The 15,958-nt window shown below is 49.9% G+C and overlaps 1 protein-coding gene across 1 annotated transcript in view; it reads right to left on the reverse strand.

Annotated features, from left to right (window-relative positions):
- Nucleotides 1–14,147, reverse strand: part of IRS1 (insulin receptor substrate 1) — a 53,045-nt gene extending 38,898 nt beyond the window's left edge. The window contains exon 1 of the mRNA XM_030495140.1: nt 9,419–14,147. Within this exon, the coding sequence (XP_030351000.1) occupies nt 9,442–13,050 (3,609 nt within the window). The 5' untranslated portion in view covers nt 13,051–14,147 and the 3' untranslated portion in view covers nt 9,419–9,441. The remainder of the gene's footprint in view (nt 1–9,418) is intronic.
- Nucleotides 14,148–15,958: the final 1,811 nt, after the last annotated feature.

Consider the following 15,958-nt stretch of genomic DNA (forward strand, 5'->3'; position numbering starts at 1 on the left):
TCTTGCATATAAATTGATCAGCTACGTCAATCCCTTTTAGAATACATTTTCACAATTTACCTGTTTAAACTGCTATGTTCATAAACTGCCCCGATGGCAGCAGATACCACTTCTTTAACTTCTGTTCCCAAGAAGCAGCCATGGAGGAAGGAGTGTGCACAGCAGTTGTAAAAATCACACATGGCTATCCACCCATATCAGGAAATCCAAGGAATTCAAGAACATTCTGCATCATGTTCACCAGATGATGATAAAGTCAACAAAATACAAGATTATTTCCAAAATACTGACACTAGAACAAATATTAACTTTCAATGAGAAAAATATTTACAGTTTTCAACCTACAGCTTCCTAAACAAACTAAATTTCTCTTTATGTGTTTTATTTTGCTGTTTCTCAGAAATCTGAATGCCGTTATGCGCAAAAGGGGGAAATATAAACAGTTACTAAATAGTACGTCAGCCTAACTATAGTTGCCATTTACTTGCATGGAACCAGCACAGAGAAACAGGGGGAGCGCACAGATGAGAGTAAAGGCAGCTGAGCTGAGACCACCCCTTTCAGTAAAGCAAAGCTGCTTAAATCTGCCCAAATATCTTGCAGGACCACATCCTGGATGTGCCAGCCAGCCTGCTTTATGAGATTCCTGAACATACGGTAGATAGCAAGTTTCCTCTATTTGTAATGGTTTTCAGTACACCTAAGCTTCAGAAACGTTAAGGTTTCCTTACCTGTCTTTGATTCTATGTATGTGATCAAGCAATTTAATATTTGTGCATTTCCTTTTGTTTTTCAAAAGGCAGGAAATATTTAGTATTCTGCAGTTTAGCTGCCACTAGTTAGGAAAAAAAAAAAAAAAATTAAAAAAATCAACTGTGTTCTGCAATACAGAAAATCAGAAGTGGACCAAGTGCTAAAAATACCATAACACAGCAAAGCATGAAGCGACGGTATACTGTGCCTTTGCTCTGCAAGCAAAGATGTAAAAAAGAAGAAGAGGGTAAATGTAGCAGGTTAGAGAGGCAATTATTTCACTTAACAAAGCAGTTCCTACCTGTCCAAAATATATTTTAGTCCTCCTAAGGATTTCAGTTAGTCGCTTTCATTTTCAACAGATGAAAATGGTTACAGTGAATTTACCATAACTGCAAAAATGTGAGTATTGCTCATTTTTTCCTTCACGCAGCTAAGACACAGATCTTCATTCCCACCAAAACAAGCAATACATTACCTTACTGACATCTACAAGTCATTTCAAATCCTTCCAGCAAGCCCAGCTGTCCTACTACCTCTTTCAAGGACTGTGCAGCTGGGCTACCTGCTGTTGGTCACTTCCACGAGACACAACTGTACCATGAAAGGAAAATCCTCAATGGATATATTCTAAAGCAGAAAAAAAACTGAGAGAAAATTTTCTTAGCCACAACTGACTGAACAACTTGTTATTTCCTTGTTATTCTATAACATTCTGCTCCATATAGGCTACATTTTGCTATTTTGAAGTAACTAGTAATTCATTATTTGTGATCAGGAATTATGGGAGAGGAATTGGTAATTATGACAGGACAAAGTTTTCTGAGGAAATGAAAAGGAATCCCATCTTTCAGAGACCATTCAGACAATGTCTCCGTCATCTACCGACAGTGCCTGCAAGAGTCAGAAACGGAACAACAGCCAATATTTCAGCAGAAGTGCCCAACCTTTATATCTCTGGGTATCACCATTAAAGAACGAGTACCATGAAAAAGCACGCTGTACCATGCCAGGAAACGCAGCAGACTACCAGCCCTATGACATGTTAGGCACAGGCGCAGCAAAACACATTATGTTGCACCTCTGTCTCCAAGTTTGAAGCCAAGAGGTCTCCCCTGCCACTTGTTCCCTGTTATCTAGGGGTCAAAATCTCCATTTCTAACACAGCAATCTTCTCTTCAAAAAAGCGGACAGCTATGCTTAAGATGAATCACCATCCAGTGTTTTAATCTAAAGGTTCCCTCACTGATACGCATCAGCTGTCACTCTAGATGTCTTTTTGCATCTTTCATACACAGCACAGGGCTCGGGAAGCTCATGTCAGAACTGAAGCGAGCAAGTCACAGCTTCAGCTATGGGGTTTCAAGCTTCCCACCTCCCTTCCACTCCTCTGCTGTCACTTACAAACTGATAAACAGCAAGAGCCCAGCTGAGAGACACTGTACAAGGAGCAATGAACTCAATCTTCTACCTCCCATCTACACTTCCTGAGGTTCTTTTACTCTCTCAACCAAGACACGTCTTCTCCACAACTCTGGACACAGCGTTTCAACATGAATGTCACTAGTTACTAGACGGCTGGAGTCTTGCGAGGAGAATGAAGGGGGTTTGGGGACTGGGGTTGGCTTTTAAGGGGTTTTTTAAGTCTACAATTCAGTGAAATAAGAGCAGAAGGAACCCATACAATCACTGGTTTAGTTTCCCCCGCTCCACGTTTGAGCATTTTACTCCTTCATGGAACTGTGCTGTTGAAGGAAAGCGCCTGTGCACAGACTAGTTACGTGTTTTACTGACTGGCAAAGCTGAGCTTAGGGAGTTCCGGCCTCATGGTTACTTCTTAACAAATATTTGTGCACCGCACGGAAAGCCAGACTGCTGAAACTGGACAAGAACCAAGGCTGATAGACAATTCATATTTTTTCCTATTCACACAGATTCTGTACTTCAAAGCAAGCTTGTAGAATGCTTAGGTGCCCTAGTGGGTTACAAATATCCAACCTACACAGATGATGAGGGGGGAGAAGAAACATAGTCAGTTAAAGCTGTGGATGTTCCCAGACTACTACCTTCCTGTATTGTATAACATGTATCATCAGCCAGTTCAAATGTACAAGTAACACTTCAACAGCTCTACTAGCTGTAAAGTGTACAATGTAATTCCATTCTTCCTGAAGCATACCTTATTTGAAAATTTAACAGGTCATTTCTTCCACATCCCCAGCTTCCAAAAAAACTGAATTTTACAACAGTTGACAAAATGTACACAGGCAAGTCTTCTGTGATACACCATGGGAACGGTATGTTTCACCTTACAGCCCAGGAGGCTGACACCAGATCTTCTAACTAGACTCTCAAATTATTACAAGCAGTTGAACACACACAAACTTTCACTGTCTCACCTACCTGATCAAAAACTACTCAGAAGAAAATACACTTTGCAATTACCCAAGGTTAAATCTCTAATAATAGTCTTCAGAGAACATGACCTAGATATGTCAAACATGATCAGAGAGATATATATCAAGACATCTTTTAGTTAGTTAAGAGTGCCAGGCTTATTTAAATCTCCTTTATCTGTTCACACCTTGGCTTTTGTTGTATTTTCCATCATTTCTGTAAGCGAAGAATAAAGCTGTTAAACTTGAGAATCTTTTAAGTTATCAAAATCTTTCCTTTACTACCTCTCTCTCATGTACTCAAAATAATAATCATCACGATCACCATTTATCAAAAACCCAAAAAGATGTAAAAATAATGCTATTCACTTTTATGAATAAGTATTCTAATATAGCAGATTACGTACAGATGTCCAAAAAGACAGCTTTTAGCATTCTGACAAATTGGGAATTCAGAAGTATTTGTTAATATTAATGTATCTGTGTTGCAGATCCTACCACAAAATTAAAAGCATAAGATCTACTGCAAGAAGCCAAAATAATTTTGCCATTTGAAATTTCTTTTTACAAGATATTCTTTAAGTTAAACAATTTTAAGGGAATCTACTAACCTGTAAGACAAATTATGAAACTAATGAACTTCATTTTTAATCAAATTTATAACTGTCCAAGTAACAGAGCGTAAGGAACAAATACTGCAGTTAAACAAAACAAAATCAAAACACAAATGTGACTGCAGTTCTCCTTTCATTGTATATATTTGACGAAATCAATGGGTTTTAATGTTAAAATTCACTCATTCTTGTTTATCTTGTACTTAATTTAGACTCCTACCTGTGGTTTACTGCTGTGGTTGTGACAGGGATGCTACAAGACAAAGAACTTGGGGAAGAAGAGCCAGAGGCAAATTCTGCTTTCCACACTATGCACATCATCCTGTTAAGGTCAGCAGAATATCCCAATAATAGCTAAAAAAAACCCAAACACAATCTAATCACAAGTAAGGAACACACACACCTTGTAACACAGCATCTATCCCAGTAACAAAGATCAAAAGAAAAATACGGAAGTAAAAACACCTTCAGGAAACTGCAGGTCCATGCAAAATGAGCGCTTCTAGAATAAACTCTCTGTGCATATCCAGGCTCTCCACATTTCTCTACACTCGTCCTCAAACTTTCATATGCCACCCTCCCAATTCCCTTCAGATCACAAATACCTTGCAGTTCTTCCCACCCACATCATCATGCCACAGTTTCTCTGCGTCCCCTAAGTAATTCCCACTGCTCATTTCCATCTCCCTCCCATACCAGTTTCTGCAACTATTCCCCAGTCTTTACCTCTAATTCCCCATTATCTTATGTCAGCATCCCACAGTCTCTCTACTAGCCACAGCATGGGTCCCGTGAACAGCATTTCCCCTCTTTTTCTTCCTCTCTCTTAAGAGTACTGTACTTCATAATTCTGTCAATCAAATGCAATAACTAGTTTTCAATGAAACCTGGCACAGAGCTTAAATCTAGTATCAAAATAGTTTTGGAAAAGAGTATCTATTTCTCTTCCATAACACTGGACACCAAAATATTTTTTTTAAGCTTATGTTCACTAGTGACTTTATTTACACAACAATTAGCACTGAACAGATCCACTTTCAGAACTTCAATAAACTGGAAAAAAACACCCCACTTTCTTCACAAACAAGCTATTACAGAGTTACTGCAACTTGTTCAAAAGAATATTCAAGTACACTTTACTTCCAGTACTTGCACTCATGTACTTATAAAGTCATGAAAACTGTATAGTCCTAAGGAATATCAAAATTTCAACTACTATAAAGCATTCCTGAAACAATGCAACATACTGAAGATATTGGTCAAATAACATTCCCACTCCACAGCTGCTTGCTGCATTTTATTTAAGAGTTGTAATTCTCTATTTACAAGTGTTATCTAAGGAAACATGTGATCTCTCCACAGTTGCTAGTTAAAAATGAGCGTCATCCTTGCCCTGCAATGTCCTGCTTCATTTTCAAACTTAAAACACGTTCAGAAGCCAGTTTAAACACTGACTAAATATGAAATCTATGTGCTAAGGAAGTCCAGATAGTACTTTATGATCAACTGATCTGGTTTATAAATCATACAGTTCCAATTTTTAAGGCAGGAAAACAAAAAAGTCCCAAGAAACTTGTTATTAAAATCAAGGGGGGAGGAGGGGATAATCAATACTACAATCTAATGCAGCTAGATTAAAGGAACTGATCTACTGTCTAAATTACAAAAAAATCCAACAAACCCTCAAAAACCCTAAAAACATTAACTATAAGCTTATCATCTTGTTAAACAGAAGAGTTGCAAATACACAGCTATGTGGAGAGACAGGCTTAATTTCGGCAAATAGGTATGGGGAAAAACTGGTGTGTGCATACAGTGGGAAATGCACTGTTTTGTCTATGGTTATACCCATAAAACGTGGAAAAGGTTCGTAACTTACTGGTATTTACTTTGGTGCTGATGCAAAACTGTAAGAACTTCTGTTCTTTCAGTTTTGGAAACAATCTCCCCCAAAAAGCATAATTTAATTGTGCATGTCTTGTTTTGGTATTTTCTGTGTTTCTGTTGTTTCACCTTAAGTTTTTAACTTGAGGAGACAAAACCAACTATTAAAAAGTATTAAAGAAATACAATAAACAGGCAATGCCACAACAACAAAAACCCCAGGTATATTATACAAGGATTAAATGAGTAGTTTCCTGTTACCCATCATGTATATTTTCATGAGACGCAAACAAATGTTTAGCTCTTCCCCTCAGCAGTGCTTTGCTTTAACTGGAACCAGACAAAAGGCATAACAACCGTATAGATGCCACTGCACTGTATTCCCATTGTACTGTATTCTCATTGTACTGTATTCCTTTTTCTTACATCCCCAAAAAAATCCAAACCACACATGCACTGTGTAAAACAGGCATCATTAAAGCTGCGAGTGAGCCAAGTTACCACTTGCTCATGCTACATATACTCTATTTGGTGTTATTAGCAGTCACTTTCATGAGCTCTCAGACTCATGAACAAAATGGAAATGAGGCAGGGGAATAATGGCTTTGCTTTGAAGCTTTGGAGACCAAAGCCACATACCTGGATTCATGCTACTATTCTACTACAGCCTTCCCTGTTTCTCCAGAGCCAGCATCTAATGGTTTCCTTTTTGGAACATTTTTTGACTATATACTTAGAACACAAGTTATCCGTGGACCATCTTCAAACCCCCTGCGCCGTCTAGAAGCCTTCTCTTCTCACAGCAATCCCAGAAGCAGGATCCACAGCATATCCACCACATCTGCTCATCATTGTATTGGATTTGTGTGGCAAGGTGTTGGTAGCAGGAGGGCTACAGGGGTGGCTTCAGTGAAAAGCTGCTAGAAGCTTCCCCTATGTCCAACAGAGCCAATGCCAGCTGGCTCCAAGATGGACCTGCTGCTGGCCAAGCCCAAGCCCATCAGTGACGGTGGTAACACCTCTGGGATAACATATTTAATAAAAGGGGAAAAATAACCTGCACAATTGCAGCTGGAGAGAGGAGTGAGAATTGACAAAACAACTCTGCAGACACCAAGGTCAGCAAAAGGAGGAAGGAGGTGCTCCAGGAACCACTGCACATGGATTTTTCAAGAGCACAGTTTAGCTTAAGGTGCTCAACAACTTTTTCAGGCATGTGCAAACAGACTGTTTGCAGGACTGTAAATCACTCACCTCCAGGCAGATATTCTCAAGAACAGCACAAGGTATAACCTACATGGGTCAATTCCCCTGCCAAACCTAAGTCCCACCTCCAAAGCAAAAAAAGGCACAAGAGCACGTAAAAAATCAGCTCTAAAAATGGTTGAACACAGACAAAACATTGTTGGGGTGAGGTTTCTCCTTAACACACTCAACAACGGATGAGCTAGTTGGGTTGAATTTTGTGAGGAAAGTTTCAGCTAATGGCAGGAAACCTAGCACAGAAAATTAGAGCCTAGAGGGTTAATGTCTGAGAAAGCTACAAGCAACTAACACAGCTTTATAGTGGGAAGGGAAAGGGAACAGCCATGGCTACAAAGTTCCCATATAATTACAGCCTGACTCTTCCCCTGCCTCCCAGAAGAAGCTATGCTTGCTCAGTCCAGCCCTAATTTGGGGAAATAAGAACCAACTTCAAACAGCGGTTACTCTGTTAGACACTACCTTTCACAACACTGCCCTGAAAAACATCTGCATCTTTTTCAGCACATTCTTGTATCAGGTCTTCCACATCCTGATGCTCCACCGAACAAGATAGTCACAGCAGGTATCTACCTACCACCATGATGGACAACACTGCCACAGCTTTTACGTTAAAGACGACACACAGGATCAATTGAAGTTGTCTACACTTGGAAAAAGCCTGTGTAAGTAAACAATTGTGACACTGCTCTCCCCCAGACCTGCATTCTCATACTCTTGCACACATTTATTATTTATCCACATGCTAACAGAAAATTTTCTCTCACACTTGCTCCCCCAATCTTAGCATACAACAGAGGGTGGGGAAAAGCGATGCTCCAAGCAGTGTGACTTATAGCACAACACGCTGTATCCTCTGGCAAAAATTCCCTCCTGAAGAGTTCGTAACACCAACGCTGCCCTAGGCAGATACAAATTCCCAGGGTGGTGAGAGGCATCTGAAGACAGTCTAGATAGGCTCTCGCAAGCACATCCCAGAGCAGGAGAAGGGTGTGGCAGCATAAGTCTGGTCAAAGACAGTGTATTGCGACAGCCAGCATGCCCTGTCAGGTATCCACAGAAATAACCATTTCCTACCAGTTACCATTTGAACCAGACCAGCAAGATCTGCGCTGATCTTAAACCTTACCTTGAACTTTGAAATTAACCTGGTATTCATAGGTCACATCAAGACTAACACCTAATACTGCATTGCTCTAACAGGCAGCAGCAGCAAAGGCCAAATAGCAATGCTCAAAGACTGTTTTGGTTTTGTTCAGGTTATAAGGATGGAATACGTATAAAAATGGTGAACATATGATCCCAGGAATTGTACCAAGACCAGCCCTCAGTGTTCCCTTCAGCAGAGCGAACAAGCAACACTGATAGTAAGTTTATTACACTTACAATGTAAACAGTGGCATGAGATTCATCCCCTAATGTTATTGCACATATTCATAACATCTACTTCAACAACTGTGATTGCTGCTGCTCAAGTATGTAGAAAACTAGTGAAGTCAAGTGTCAGAACAAGATTAACTGGGTAGCTAGCTACCAGTGCTTGTCTGCACCGAAACAGTCTTCACCTTCCAGGAAAGGACTCACACAGGTGCACTGTACTTTGTGCGCTCTAAACAAGATGCATTTCTTATGTGCTGCATGAAGTTCCCACATAGCAGAAACATCACATTACTTGTAACAATGCTCCTACTCATCTTACACGCCTGTAATCAACGTGTAACAGCCTGGCTGAAGTTTGTTTTCACAAATGAAAATGAAAAGCTAAAAGGAAAAAAAGAACACATCAGTCAGTGTCAAAGACACAGTTCATAGAACCCATTCCTTGTGGAGCTTTTAACACTGCTGTGAGCATGGGACAACCATACTCAGTATCAGCTGAAACACAAGTGACAGATATAACACTCTACAGGCTTTGAAGTCCATTTTCAAACTCAAAACACCTTCCAAACAAAACTGAATTAACACAGCCCTGTGAGGTAGATGCCATTAGCCGTGTTTTGCACATGGGAAAGCAAGAGCTGGCGTAGTTGGCCACAACAGTGATTACTGGCCAAACTAGGATTACAATGTGAGTTTCCTGTTTCCAGCCCTGTGCTATAGCTAACTCAACTTTTTTTTCTTGCCCCTACACGCACGTCTGAAGCACACCCAATTCTGAAAAGTAATTTTCAGATCCCCACCTGAACAGGCACATCCATGAAGCAACCCTCCAGCCCATGCAGGGCAGGTGAGGGCCACTCGCAGGGATGCTGTGCTCCTGGATGCTCTTGCCACTAAAACATGCTGCAGATATTAAGGCCAAAACACACCACGAAACCAACCTGACATGCCACATCCCCGCCGCTCGAGCCGCTCCCCAGGCCTCCCCATGGGAGCACAGTGCCCGCCGCCAGCCGGCATTCCCGACGGGAATAAACCACAACGCCCCACCTCGGCCCTCTCCCCCTCACAGAGACGCCCGGGGCCGTTCAACTCCCGGAGCGCAGCTGCGGCTCGCCCCCGGCTCACCTTCCCCGGCGGGCGCCCGGCTCCTACATCTCCTCCCGCTTCTGGAAGCTGATGCTGGCGTACGCGCTCAAGTCGTCGCTGGAGTGGCCGCTCCCGCGAGGCTGGCCCGGGGGCTTCGGCGGCGGCGGCTGCTGCTTCCCGCCCGGCAGAGCGGCGCCCTCGGCGGGGGGGTGGAGGTGGTGCCGGCGGTGGCTGAAGTCCTTCACCAAGTCCAGGTCGATGTAGTTGAGCCCGTTCTCTAGGGCGGGCGCGGCTCCCGCGTCCCGGCGGCCCGCGGGGGCTCCGGCCGCCTCCCCCGCGGCGGGCCGCAGCCATACGTTCTCGAAGGAGGCCGAGCTGTGCCGCTTCACCTCCTCGGCGCCCCCCGCGCCGCCGCAGGGGAAGGGCGCCCCGAGCCCGCCGCCGCCCGCCGCCCCGCAGGCAGCGCTCGGCGTGGAAGAGAAAGTCTCAGAGCTGTGCCGCCGCCGGCCGCCCTGCGGGTCGGCGCGGATCACCTTGGCGCTCTGGTTGCGGCCAGGGCTGAGGCTAACGCGAGTGAAGGCGCTGCCCGCGCCGGGGCCCCCGAGCAGGGAGGAGGAACGCGGCGGTGCCGCCGACAGCTCGGCCGGTGGCCGCGGCAGCTCCGGGGATGCCGTCGACGCCGCCGCCGGCGGGGGCTTCTCGGCGGCGGAGCGACCCGCCCGCACGTCGGCGTAGCTGAGCAAGCGGGCGGGCGAGCAGGGGGAAGGGCTGTCGGCGCAGTCCGAGCAGGAGCCCCCGGCAGCGGCGGCGCCCCCCAGCTGCATTGTCACGTAGTCCCGGCCGCCGGGGGCCGCGCCTCGGCCGGGCCGGGCCGCGGGGGCCGCCCGTGCGGCGGCGAAGCCGGGCGTGCAGGGGGCCCGCGGCGGCCCCGGCTCCATGTTCATGTACTCCTCGGCTGCCTCGCTGCCCGGCGGCGGCGGCAAGCCCAGCCCCAGGACGGCCGAGGGGAAGGCCGGCTTGTCGCCGGCGATGAACTCGATGTTGACGTACTCGCCGGGGCTCTTGGGCTCCGGGGGCAGGAGGAGCGGGGGCTGCTCCCGGGCCCGCGGCAGGGTGCTGGCCTTGGGGCCGCCCAGCGACAGCCGCGTGGGTCGCGCCAGGCGGCCCTTGGTCTGCACGGCCGTGTCCACCTTGCGCGGAGGCTGCGCTTGCGGCGGGGGGCCGCCCTCCGAGCCACCGCCACCGCCGCCCAGGCTGTCGCTGCTGGTGGAGGAGGACGAGTCCTCGGCGGCGTAGAGGAGGCGGCCGGAGCCGAGAGCGATGCGGGGCTGGGGGCTGCCCTCCTCGCCCGCCACCGCCGGCCCGCTGCCGCCTCGCCGGTGCACGTGCTTGAAGGAGCGCGGCAGCGAGAAGTAGGAGTAGATGGGCTTGTGGTGCGCTGTGGCAGCGGCCTCCTCAACACCCGGCTGCCCCACGGCCCCGAAGTAGCAGTCAGGCGGGGTGCTAGTGGTGGAGCCGCTGGCTGGGGACATGTTGATGTAGTCGCTGCCGCCGCAGGGGAGCTTCCCTTCGTTGCTCTCCACCGAGAGTTTTGGGTGGTGGCCGGCACCATTCGTCCAGATCTTGCCATAGCCTGCAGAGCCGCTCTCAGGGGAGTAGCTGCCACTGGGGGACATCATCATGTAGCCATTGGAGTCCACCGTGGCTGGAGGGTGGCGGCCCCCCCTGCCAGGGTTGATGATCTGCTGTGGCGCTGACACACTCTTAGGGCTCATGGGCATGTAGTCTCCACCCTTGGGGGGCCCCCCGCCGCTGGGCACAGGGGCTACACCGGGTGACATGGGCATGTAGCCGTCATCTGTGTGCGGGGCAGAGTTGGTCCGATGATGGCTGCTGTCCAGGTGGTGCATCTCCAGACACTCCTCCGGGTAGGAGTGAGTGGGCACAAAGGCTGAGTGCCGGTAGGAGGGCAGCCGGCTGCCACCACAGGGGTAAGAAGGCAGCATCTCCGTGTACTCCTCAATGGAGGCCACAGAAGACTGTGAGGGTGTCTTCTGGTGGGAGATGGTGGGCGAAGTGCCTGCAGAGTGAGTCCGCTTCCTGAATGCCTTCTCCAAGTCGGCAGCCTCCTCGCTACCACCTCGAGGACAGCATGGCGTGCTAGGGTAGCGGGGCTGCTGCTGTGGGTGGGAGGTGCGGGGGATGAAGTGGCCATTGGGGGCTGCCAGGCTGCAGCAGGAGGAGGTGGCCTTCCCCCCCATGCAGATGTAGTTGAGCTCTTCGTCGCCCCGAGCTGGTGGGGTGTGTCCCAATGAATCTGGGGTCACACTGCGAAAAGAGCTGCGGAAGTCACACGGGCTGGAACCATATTCATCAGAAGAAATAAATCCACCATCACTAGGGGAGCCAGAAACCGAAGCACTAGACCTTCGTGGAAACAGGCAGTCTGAGGTGGAGCCATGGCCACTAGTGCTGCTGGATGACAGGCTGACTGGACTGGTGGCTGAAGGAGAGCAGCGTGAAGAAGGCATTGGGATGGACCGGCTGTGGTTGAGTGGAGGATGGAGCCTGGAGTTGCCACGGTGTCTGTGCGAATGGGTCCGGTTGGCACTGGGACTAACTGGGCTACCATCCACAGAGGCAGGCCTTGACATTGTGCCTTCCCCATCACTCGATGCTCGAACCCGGAAAGAGCTGGGTTTGCCACCCGTACCTCCACCACCGGCAGGAGAGGTGGCCGTGACGCTCTCAGTTCTGGACCGACGACTGAGCCCCACTTGGCTGGGTGGAGGGTTGTTGACGTGGTGCCTACTGCGAAGAGGCACAGAGATGGGGTTGGAGCAGTTTGAGGAGGACTGGCTCTTGCTGCGGGGCCTGAATTCCTCACTCATGGCTCGCATGGCCTCAAGGATGGTTTCATGCATGTTCTGTGCCACCACCGAGTCATCCACCTGCATCCAGAACTCACCGGGTCCCGTGACAGCCGAGCGCCCCACCTCAATGAAGAAGAAGTTCTCAGAGTGACCACAGCGGCGGATATTGAGCAGCTGCAGCACCACAGCAGCCGCATCTGAATTCAGCTTCACAAAGCTGATGGTCTTGTTAGTCAGGCACAGGCGGTAGATGCCAATCAGGTTCTTTGTCTGGCCTAGCCCCTTAGGCTTCAGAATTACTTGCCAAACTTCCTTAAAAGCCGGGCCTGGGGCTACCTCACCATAGCTGTCCTCACCTGCTTCTCCCAGTCCCGCACTGCTGCCTCCAAAGGTGACGTCGCTGTGGTGGTGGTGGTGGTGGTGATGGAGGTGGTGGTGTCCCTTGGCCCTGTTGTGCAACTGCAGCAGCGCTTGGTACCAACTCTCCTGTTCAGGCTCACTGTCAGCTGCGATGGCAAAGTGCTCGTCCTTGGTGTAGAGGGCCACCAGGTGCTTGTTCTTGGAGTCAGCCCGTTTGTTGATATTGAAGCAGCTTTCTAGTGGGATGGAGCGCTTGGGGGCCCCTGACTTATGTCTCCATTTCTTCTCATTCTCATAATACTCCAGCCGTGCAGGTCCAGACTCACTGGCCGCCCTCAGCACAAAAAAGCGTTTATGCATGCTCTTGGGTTTGCGCAAGTAACCCACCTTTCTGACATCAGAGAAGAAGCCCTCGTTGTTATCTGTGGGGCTAGCCATGATGAGAGGTGGTGGAGCTGTTACTGCAGCTAGCAGTCCGCAAGACCCCAGAACAGCCCAGCCAGCTGGAAAAGGCAACCACCTAAAATAAAATTCATGCAACAACAATTAAAAAAAAAAAGAAAAAAGAAAAAAAAGGCAGCAAAATAGCTCAGGATCCTCTTTTGAGAATGGGACGGGGGAGGGACGGAGGCAGGGTGAGAGCAGCTGTTCAGTGGCAGAGGCAGCTTCCAGCACCAAATCAGAGTTTGCGTTGCTGTTTATGCCCAGATCGCCCTTAGATGGGTAAGCGCGTCCTTAAAAAGTCCAGTCCCGATCAGTCCAGACGAAAGTCTCGTCCCAAGAGCAGCCGCCGGGAAAGAGAAACGCATCTTCCCCTGCGGGGGTCGTGCTCCGCTGGGGCCGGGAGCGGGCGGGGGTCCTTCCTCCGCTCCCTGCGCCCCTTCCCCGGCTCAAGTTTGCCTCCGCGAGTAGCGATTTCTGTTGCAGATTAAATATCCTCTTGGGGGCGGAGACTGTTTTGCAAAGTGCGGGGTTTGCACCCAAAAATACTCGTTGCTTCCCCCTCTTCCCTCTCCCCCAAAAAAGCGAAAACGAAGGAGGGAGGGAGGAAAAAAAAAAAAAAAAAGGCCGCCCACAACGCAACCCCCCTCTTCCCCAAATATCAGCGCTGAGGTTGCTGCGGCTTCTCCCGCTCGGGCGTGCGGAGGAGGCTGGCGACCCCATTCAGTCCCATCTCGTTAGGCAGAGAAAGTGCCATTTCCACACACGGCGCAGCCCGGCAGCGGCGGGAGGGGAGGCAGCCCGAGTGCCGAAGGAACATCCTCTCTTCCTCCTCCTCTTCATTCCAGTCGGCAGCGCCTCAGCGGCCGGCAGCGCGGCCCCCTCCCGTGCCCCAGGCCGGCGGGGAAGCGGGCACCGCCGCGGCGACTCCCTCTCCGCCGGCTTCTTCACGGAGTTTCCCGGCGCCCCGCACCAAAACAGGCGGCGGGGGCCGCGCTCGCCAGTCCAGCCCCCTCCGCCCGCCGCCGCCGCGGCTCAGGCTCACTCCAAGGAGAACAACACGTGACGGCGCCAGAGCGTGGACCATCCCCGGAGCCGCCGCCGCCGCCGCCAGGCTCCGGGCCAGCCCAGCGCCGCGGCCCCGCGGCCCGCCCCGGCGCTCCCCGCCCTCCCTCCCTGCCCTCATTCAGCGCGGCCGCGGGGGCCGCCACCGCCAGGCCCGGCCCCGCGCTGCACCGCCCGCCGGGGGCCGCGCCCCCATTGGTGCTGCCGCCTGTCCGTCACGGCGGCGGCGGCGCCCGGCCAGGCTGAGGCGCGGCGCGTAGTAAGGAGGCGTAGACGCCATTCAGCGGCGTGTTATTTATAACCGCGGCCGGCAGCCTCTGCAGTGTGGCGGCTTTCGCCGCGGCGGGCCCGGCCAGGCGGAAAGCCTCGTCCCGCCTTCCTTCCCGCAGCCCTTGTCGCCGACCGCGCACGGCGGGGCAGGCCTGAGCGCGGAACCGCCGCCGCCCCTCAGGGCGAGGCAGCCGCGCGGTTGCCGCCGCCGCGGGCCGCTGTGAAGGGAGCCGGGGGGCCGCGGCCGCTCCCCCAGCCCAGGGCCTACGGGGGGCGACGGGGCCTCAGCGGGCGGCGGCAGTGCGGGCGTGCCCGCTTGCTTCCTCCGTCCGGCCGGGTCCCGTTCCGCTCCGCGGGAACCGCTTCCGGCTAATACGTGGCCCGAAGCGGCGCGTCCCCGGCGCTGCCAGCGCGGTCGCTCCCCGAATAAAACGCTGTCGGGGAGCGGGAGGCTGGGCGCTGCCCCCGTGGCGTGCGGCGGGGCGGCCGAGGGAAGGGCCCCAGAGGAGTTTCTGCCGTGTAGTGTCAAGCAGTTAACCGTATTTCCCCGAACCATTATATATGCTAAATTAAACTGAATATTCAACGTGATCTGCTGTTTACAGGGCTGAAATGTACCGTACGCGTAACTTACCTCTTAAGTAGGAAACAAGTGTTGCAAGCCAAGTCTAAAAAATAAATTGCTCAATGCTGCCATCTCCAGGACAGGTCAAACTGGTCCCAGTTCATCTCTGCATCCAGCAGAAAGGACCTGCTTGTAGGTTTTATCTTCTGTTGGTTTGCTTTCTTAACTCCGTTTCTCATGCTACCTGACTCAGGATACCCCGCGCAGTGCAGCGGATCTTTAATCCGCCCCTTGCTGGCATTGCCCGGCCAGAGCAGGCTGTTCCCCAGCTGCCTGGAGGTGAAAGCGTGATAGCAATGCTCAGTCCTACTCCAAGGTTGAAACACAAAACAAAATGATACTATTGTTTGGATTTGTGTAGGTCCAAACATGGAACAAATAAGTGAGAGGGTTTTCTAATTCATCTGCATTACAAAGTTTGTTATCAAGGGAGACCATGGTTGTACAATTATTTGAGATGAGAAATTAGCTCGTCAAAAGGTTAAAATTTCCCCTGAAACTGTTGCAGAAAACTATAGAGAACCCACAGAGAACAACAGGCAGCAATAGCAAGCCACCCTCCCCTGTTATCCTACAAATAACATCATAAACCACAGCATTGTTTAAAGGTGTTGACCAAACACAGGATGACAATTTGTGACATAGGAGCAGCGTCTAGCTGGTGAGACACAAGGAATGAGAAGGAAAGATAATAATCCATGCTATAACAATAACATATATCATCTCATTCTTTCCTCCACACTGTAGTTCAGTATGACAAAACCAAATATTTGTACTGAAAATAAATCTGTTATACATACCTTGAGATAAAGCTTACTACAAACCAAACATACTTCCATCTTCAACAAGTAGAATGACAGGAAACTGCTCCCCCAGCCCATGCCATGGGGCTGCAAGACAGAACTGCAGCCTCAAGGCACATGAAGATCAGCTATCGTGGCTGTC

The sequence above is a fragment of the Strigops habroptila genome, chromosome 8 (genome assembly GCF_004027225.2).
Source record: "Strigops habroptila isolate Jane chromosome 8, bStrHab1.2.pri, whole genome shotgun sequence".
In the NCBI taxonomy this organism is placed as follows: domain Eukaryota; kingdom Metazoa; phylum Chordata; class Aves; order Psittaciformes; family Psittacidae; genus Strigops; species Strigops habroptila.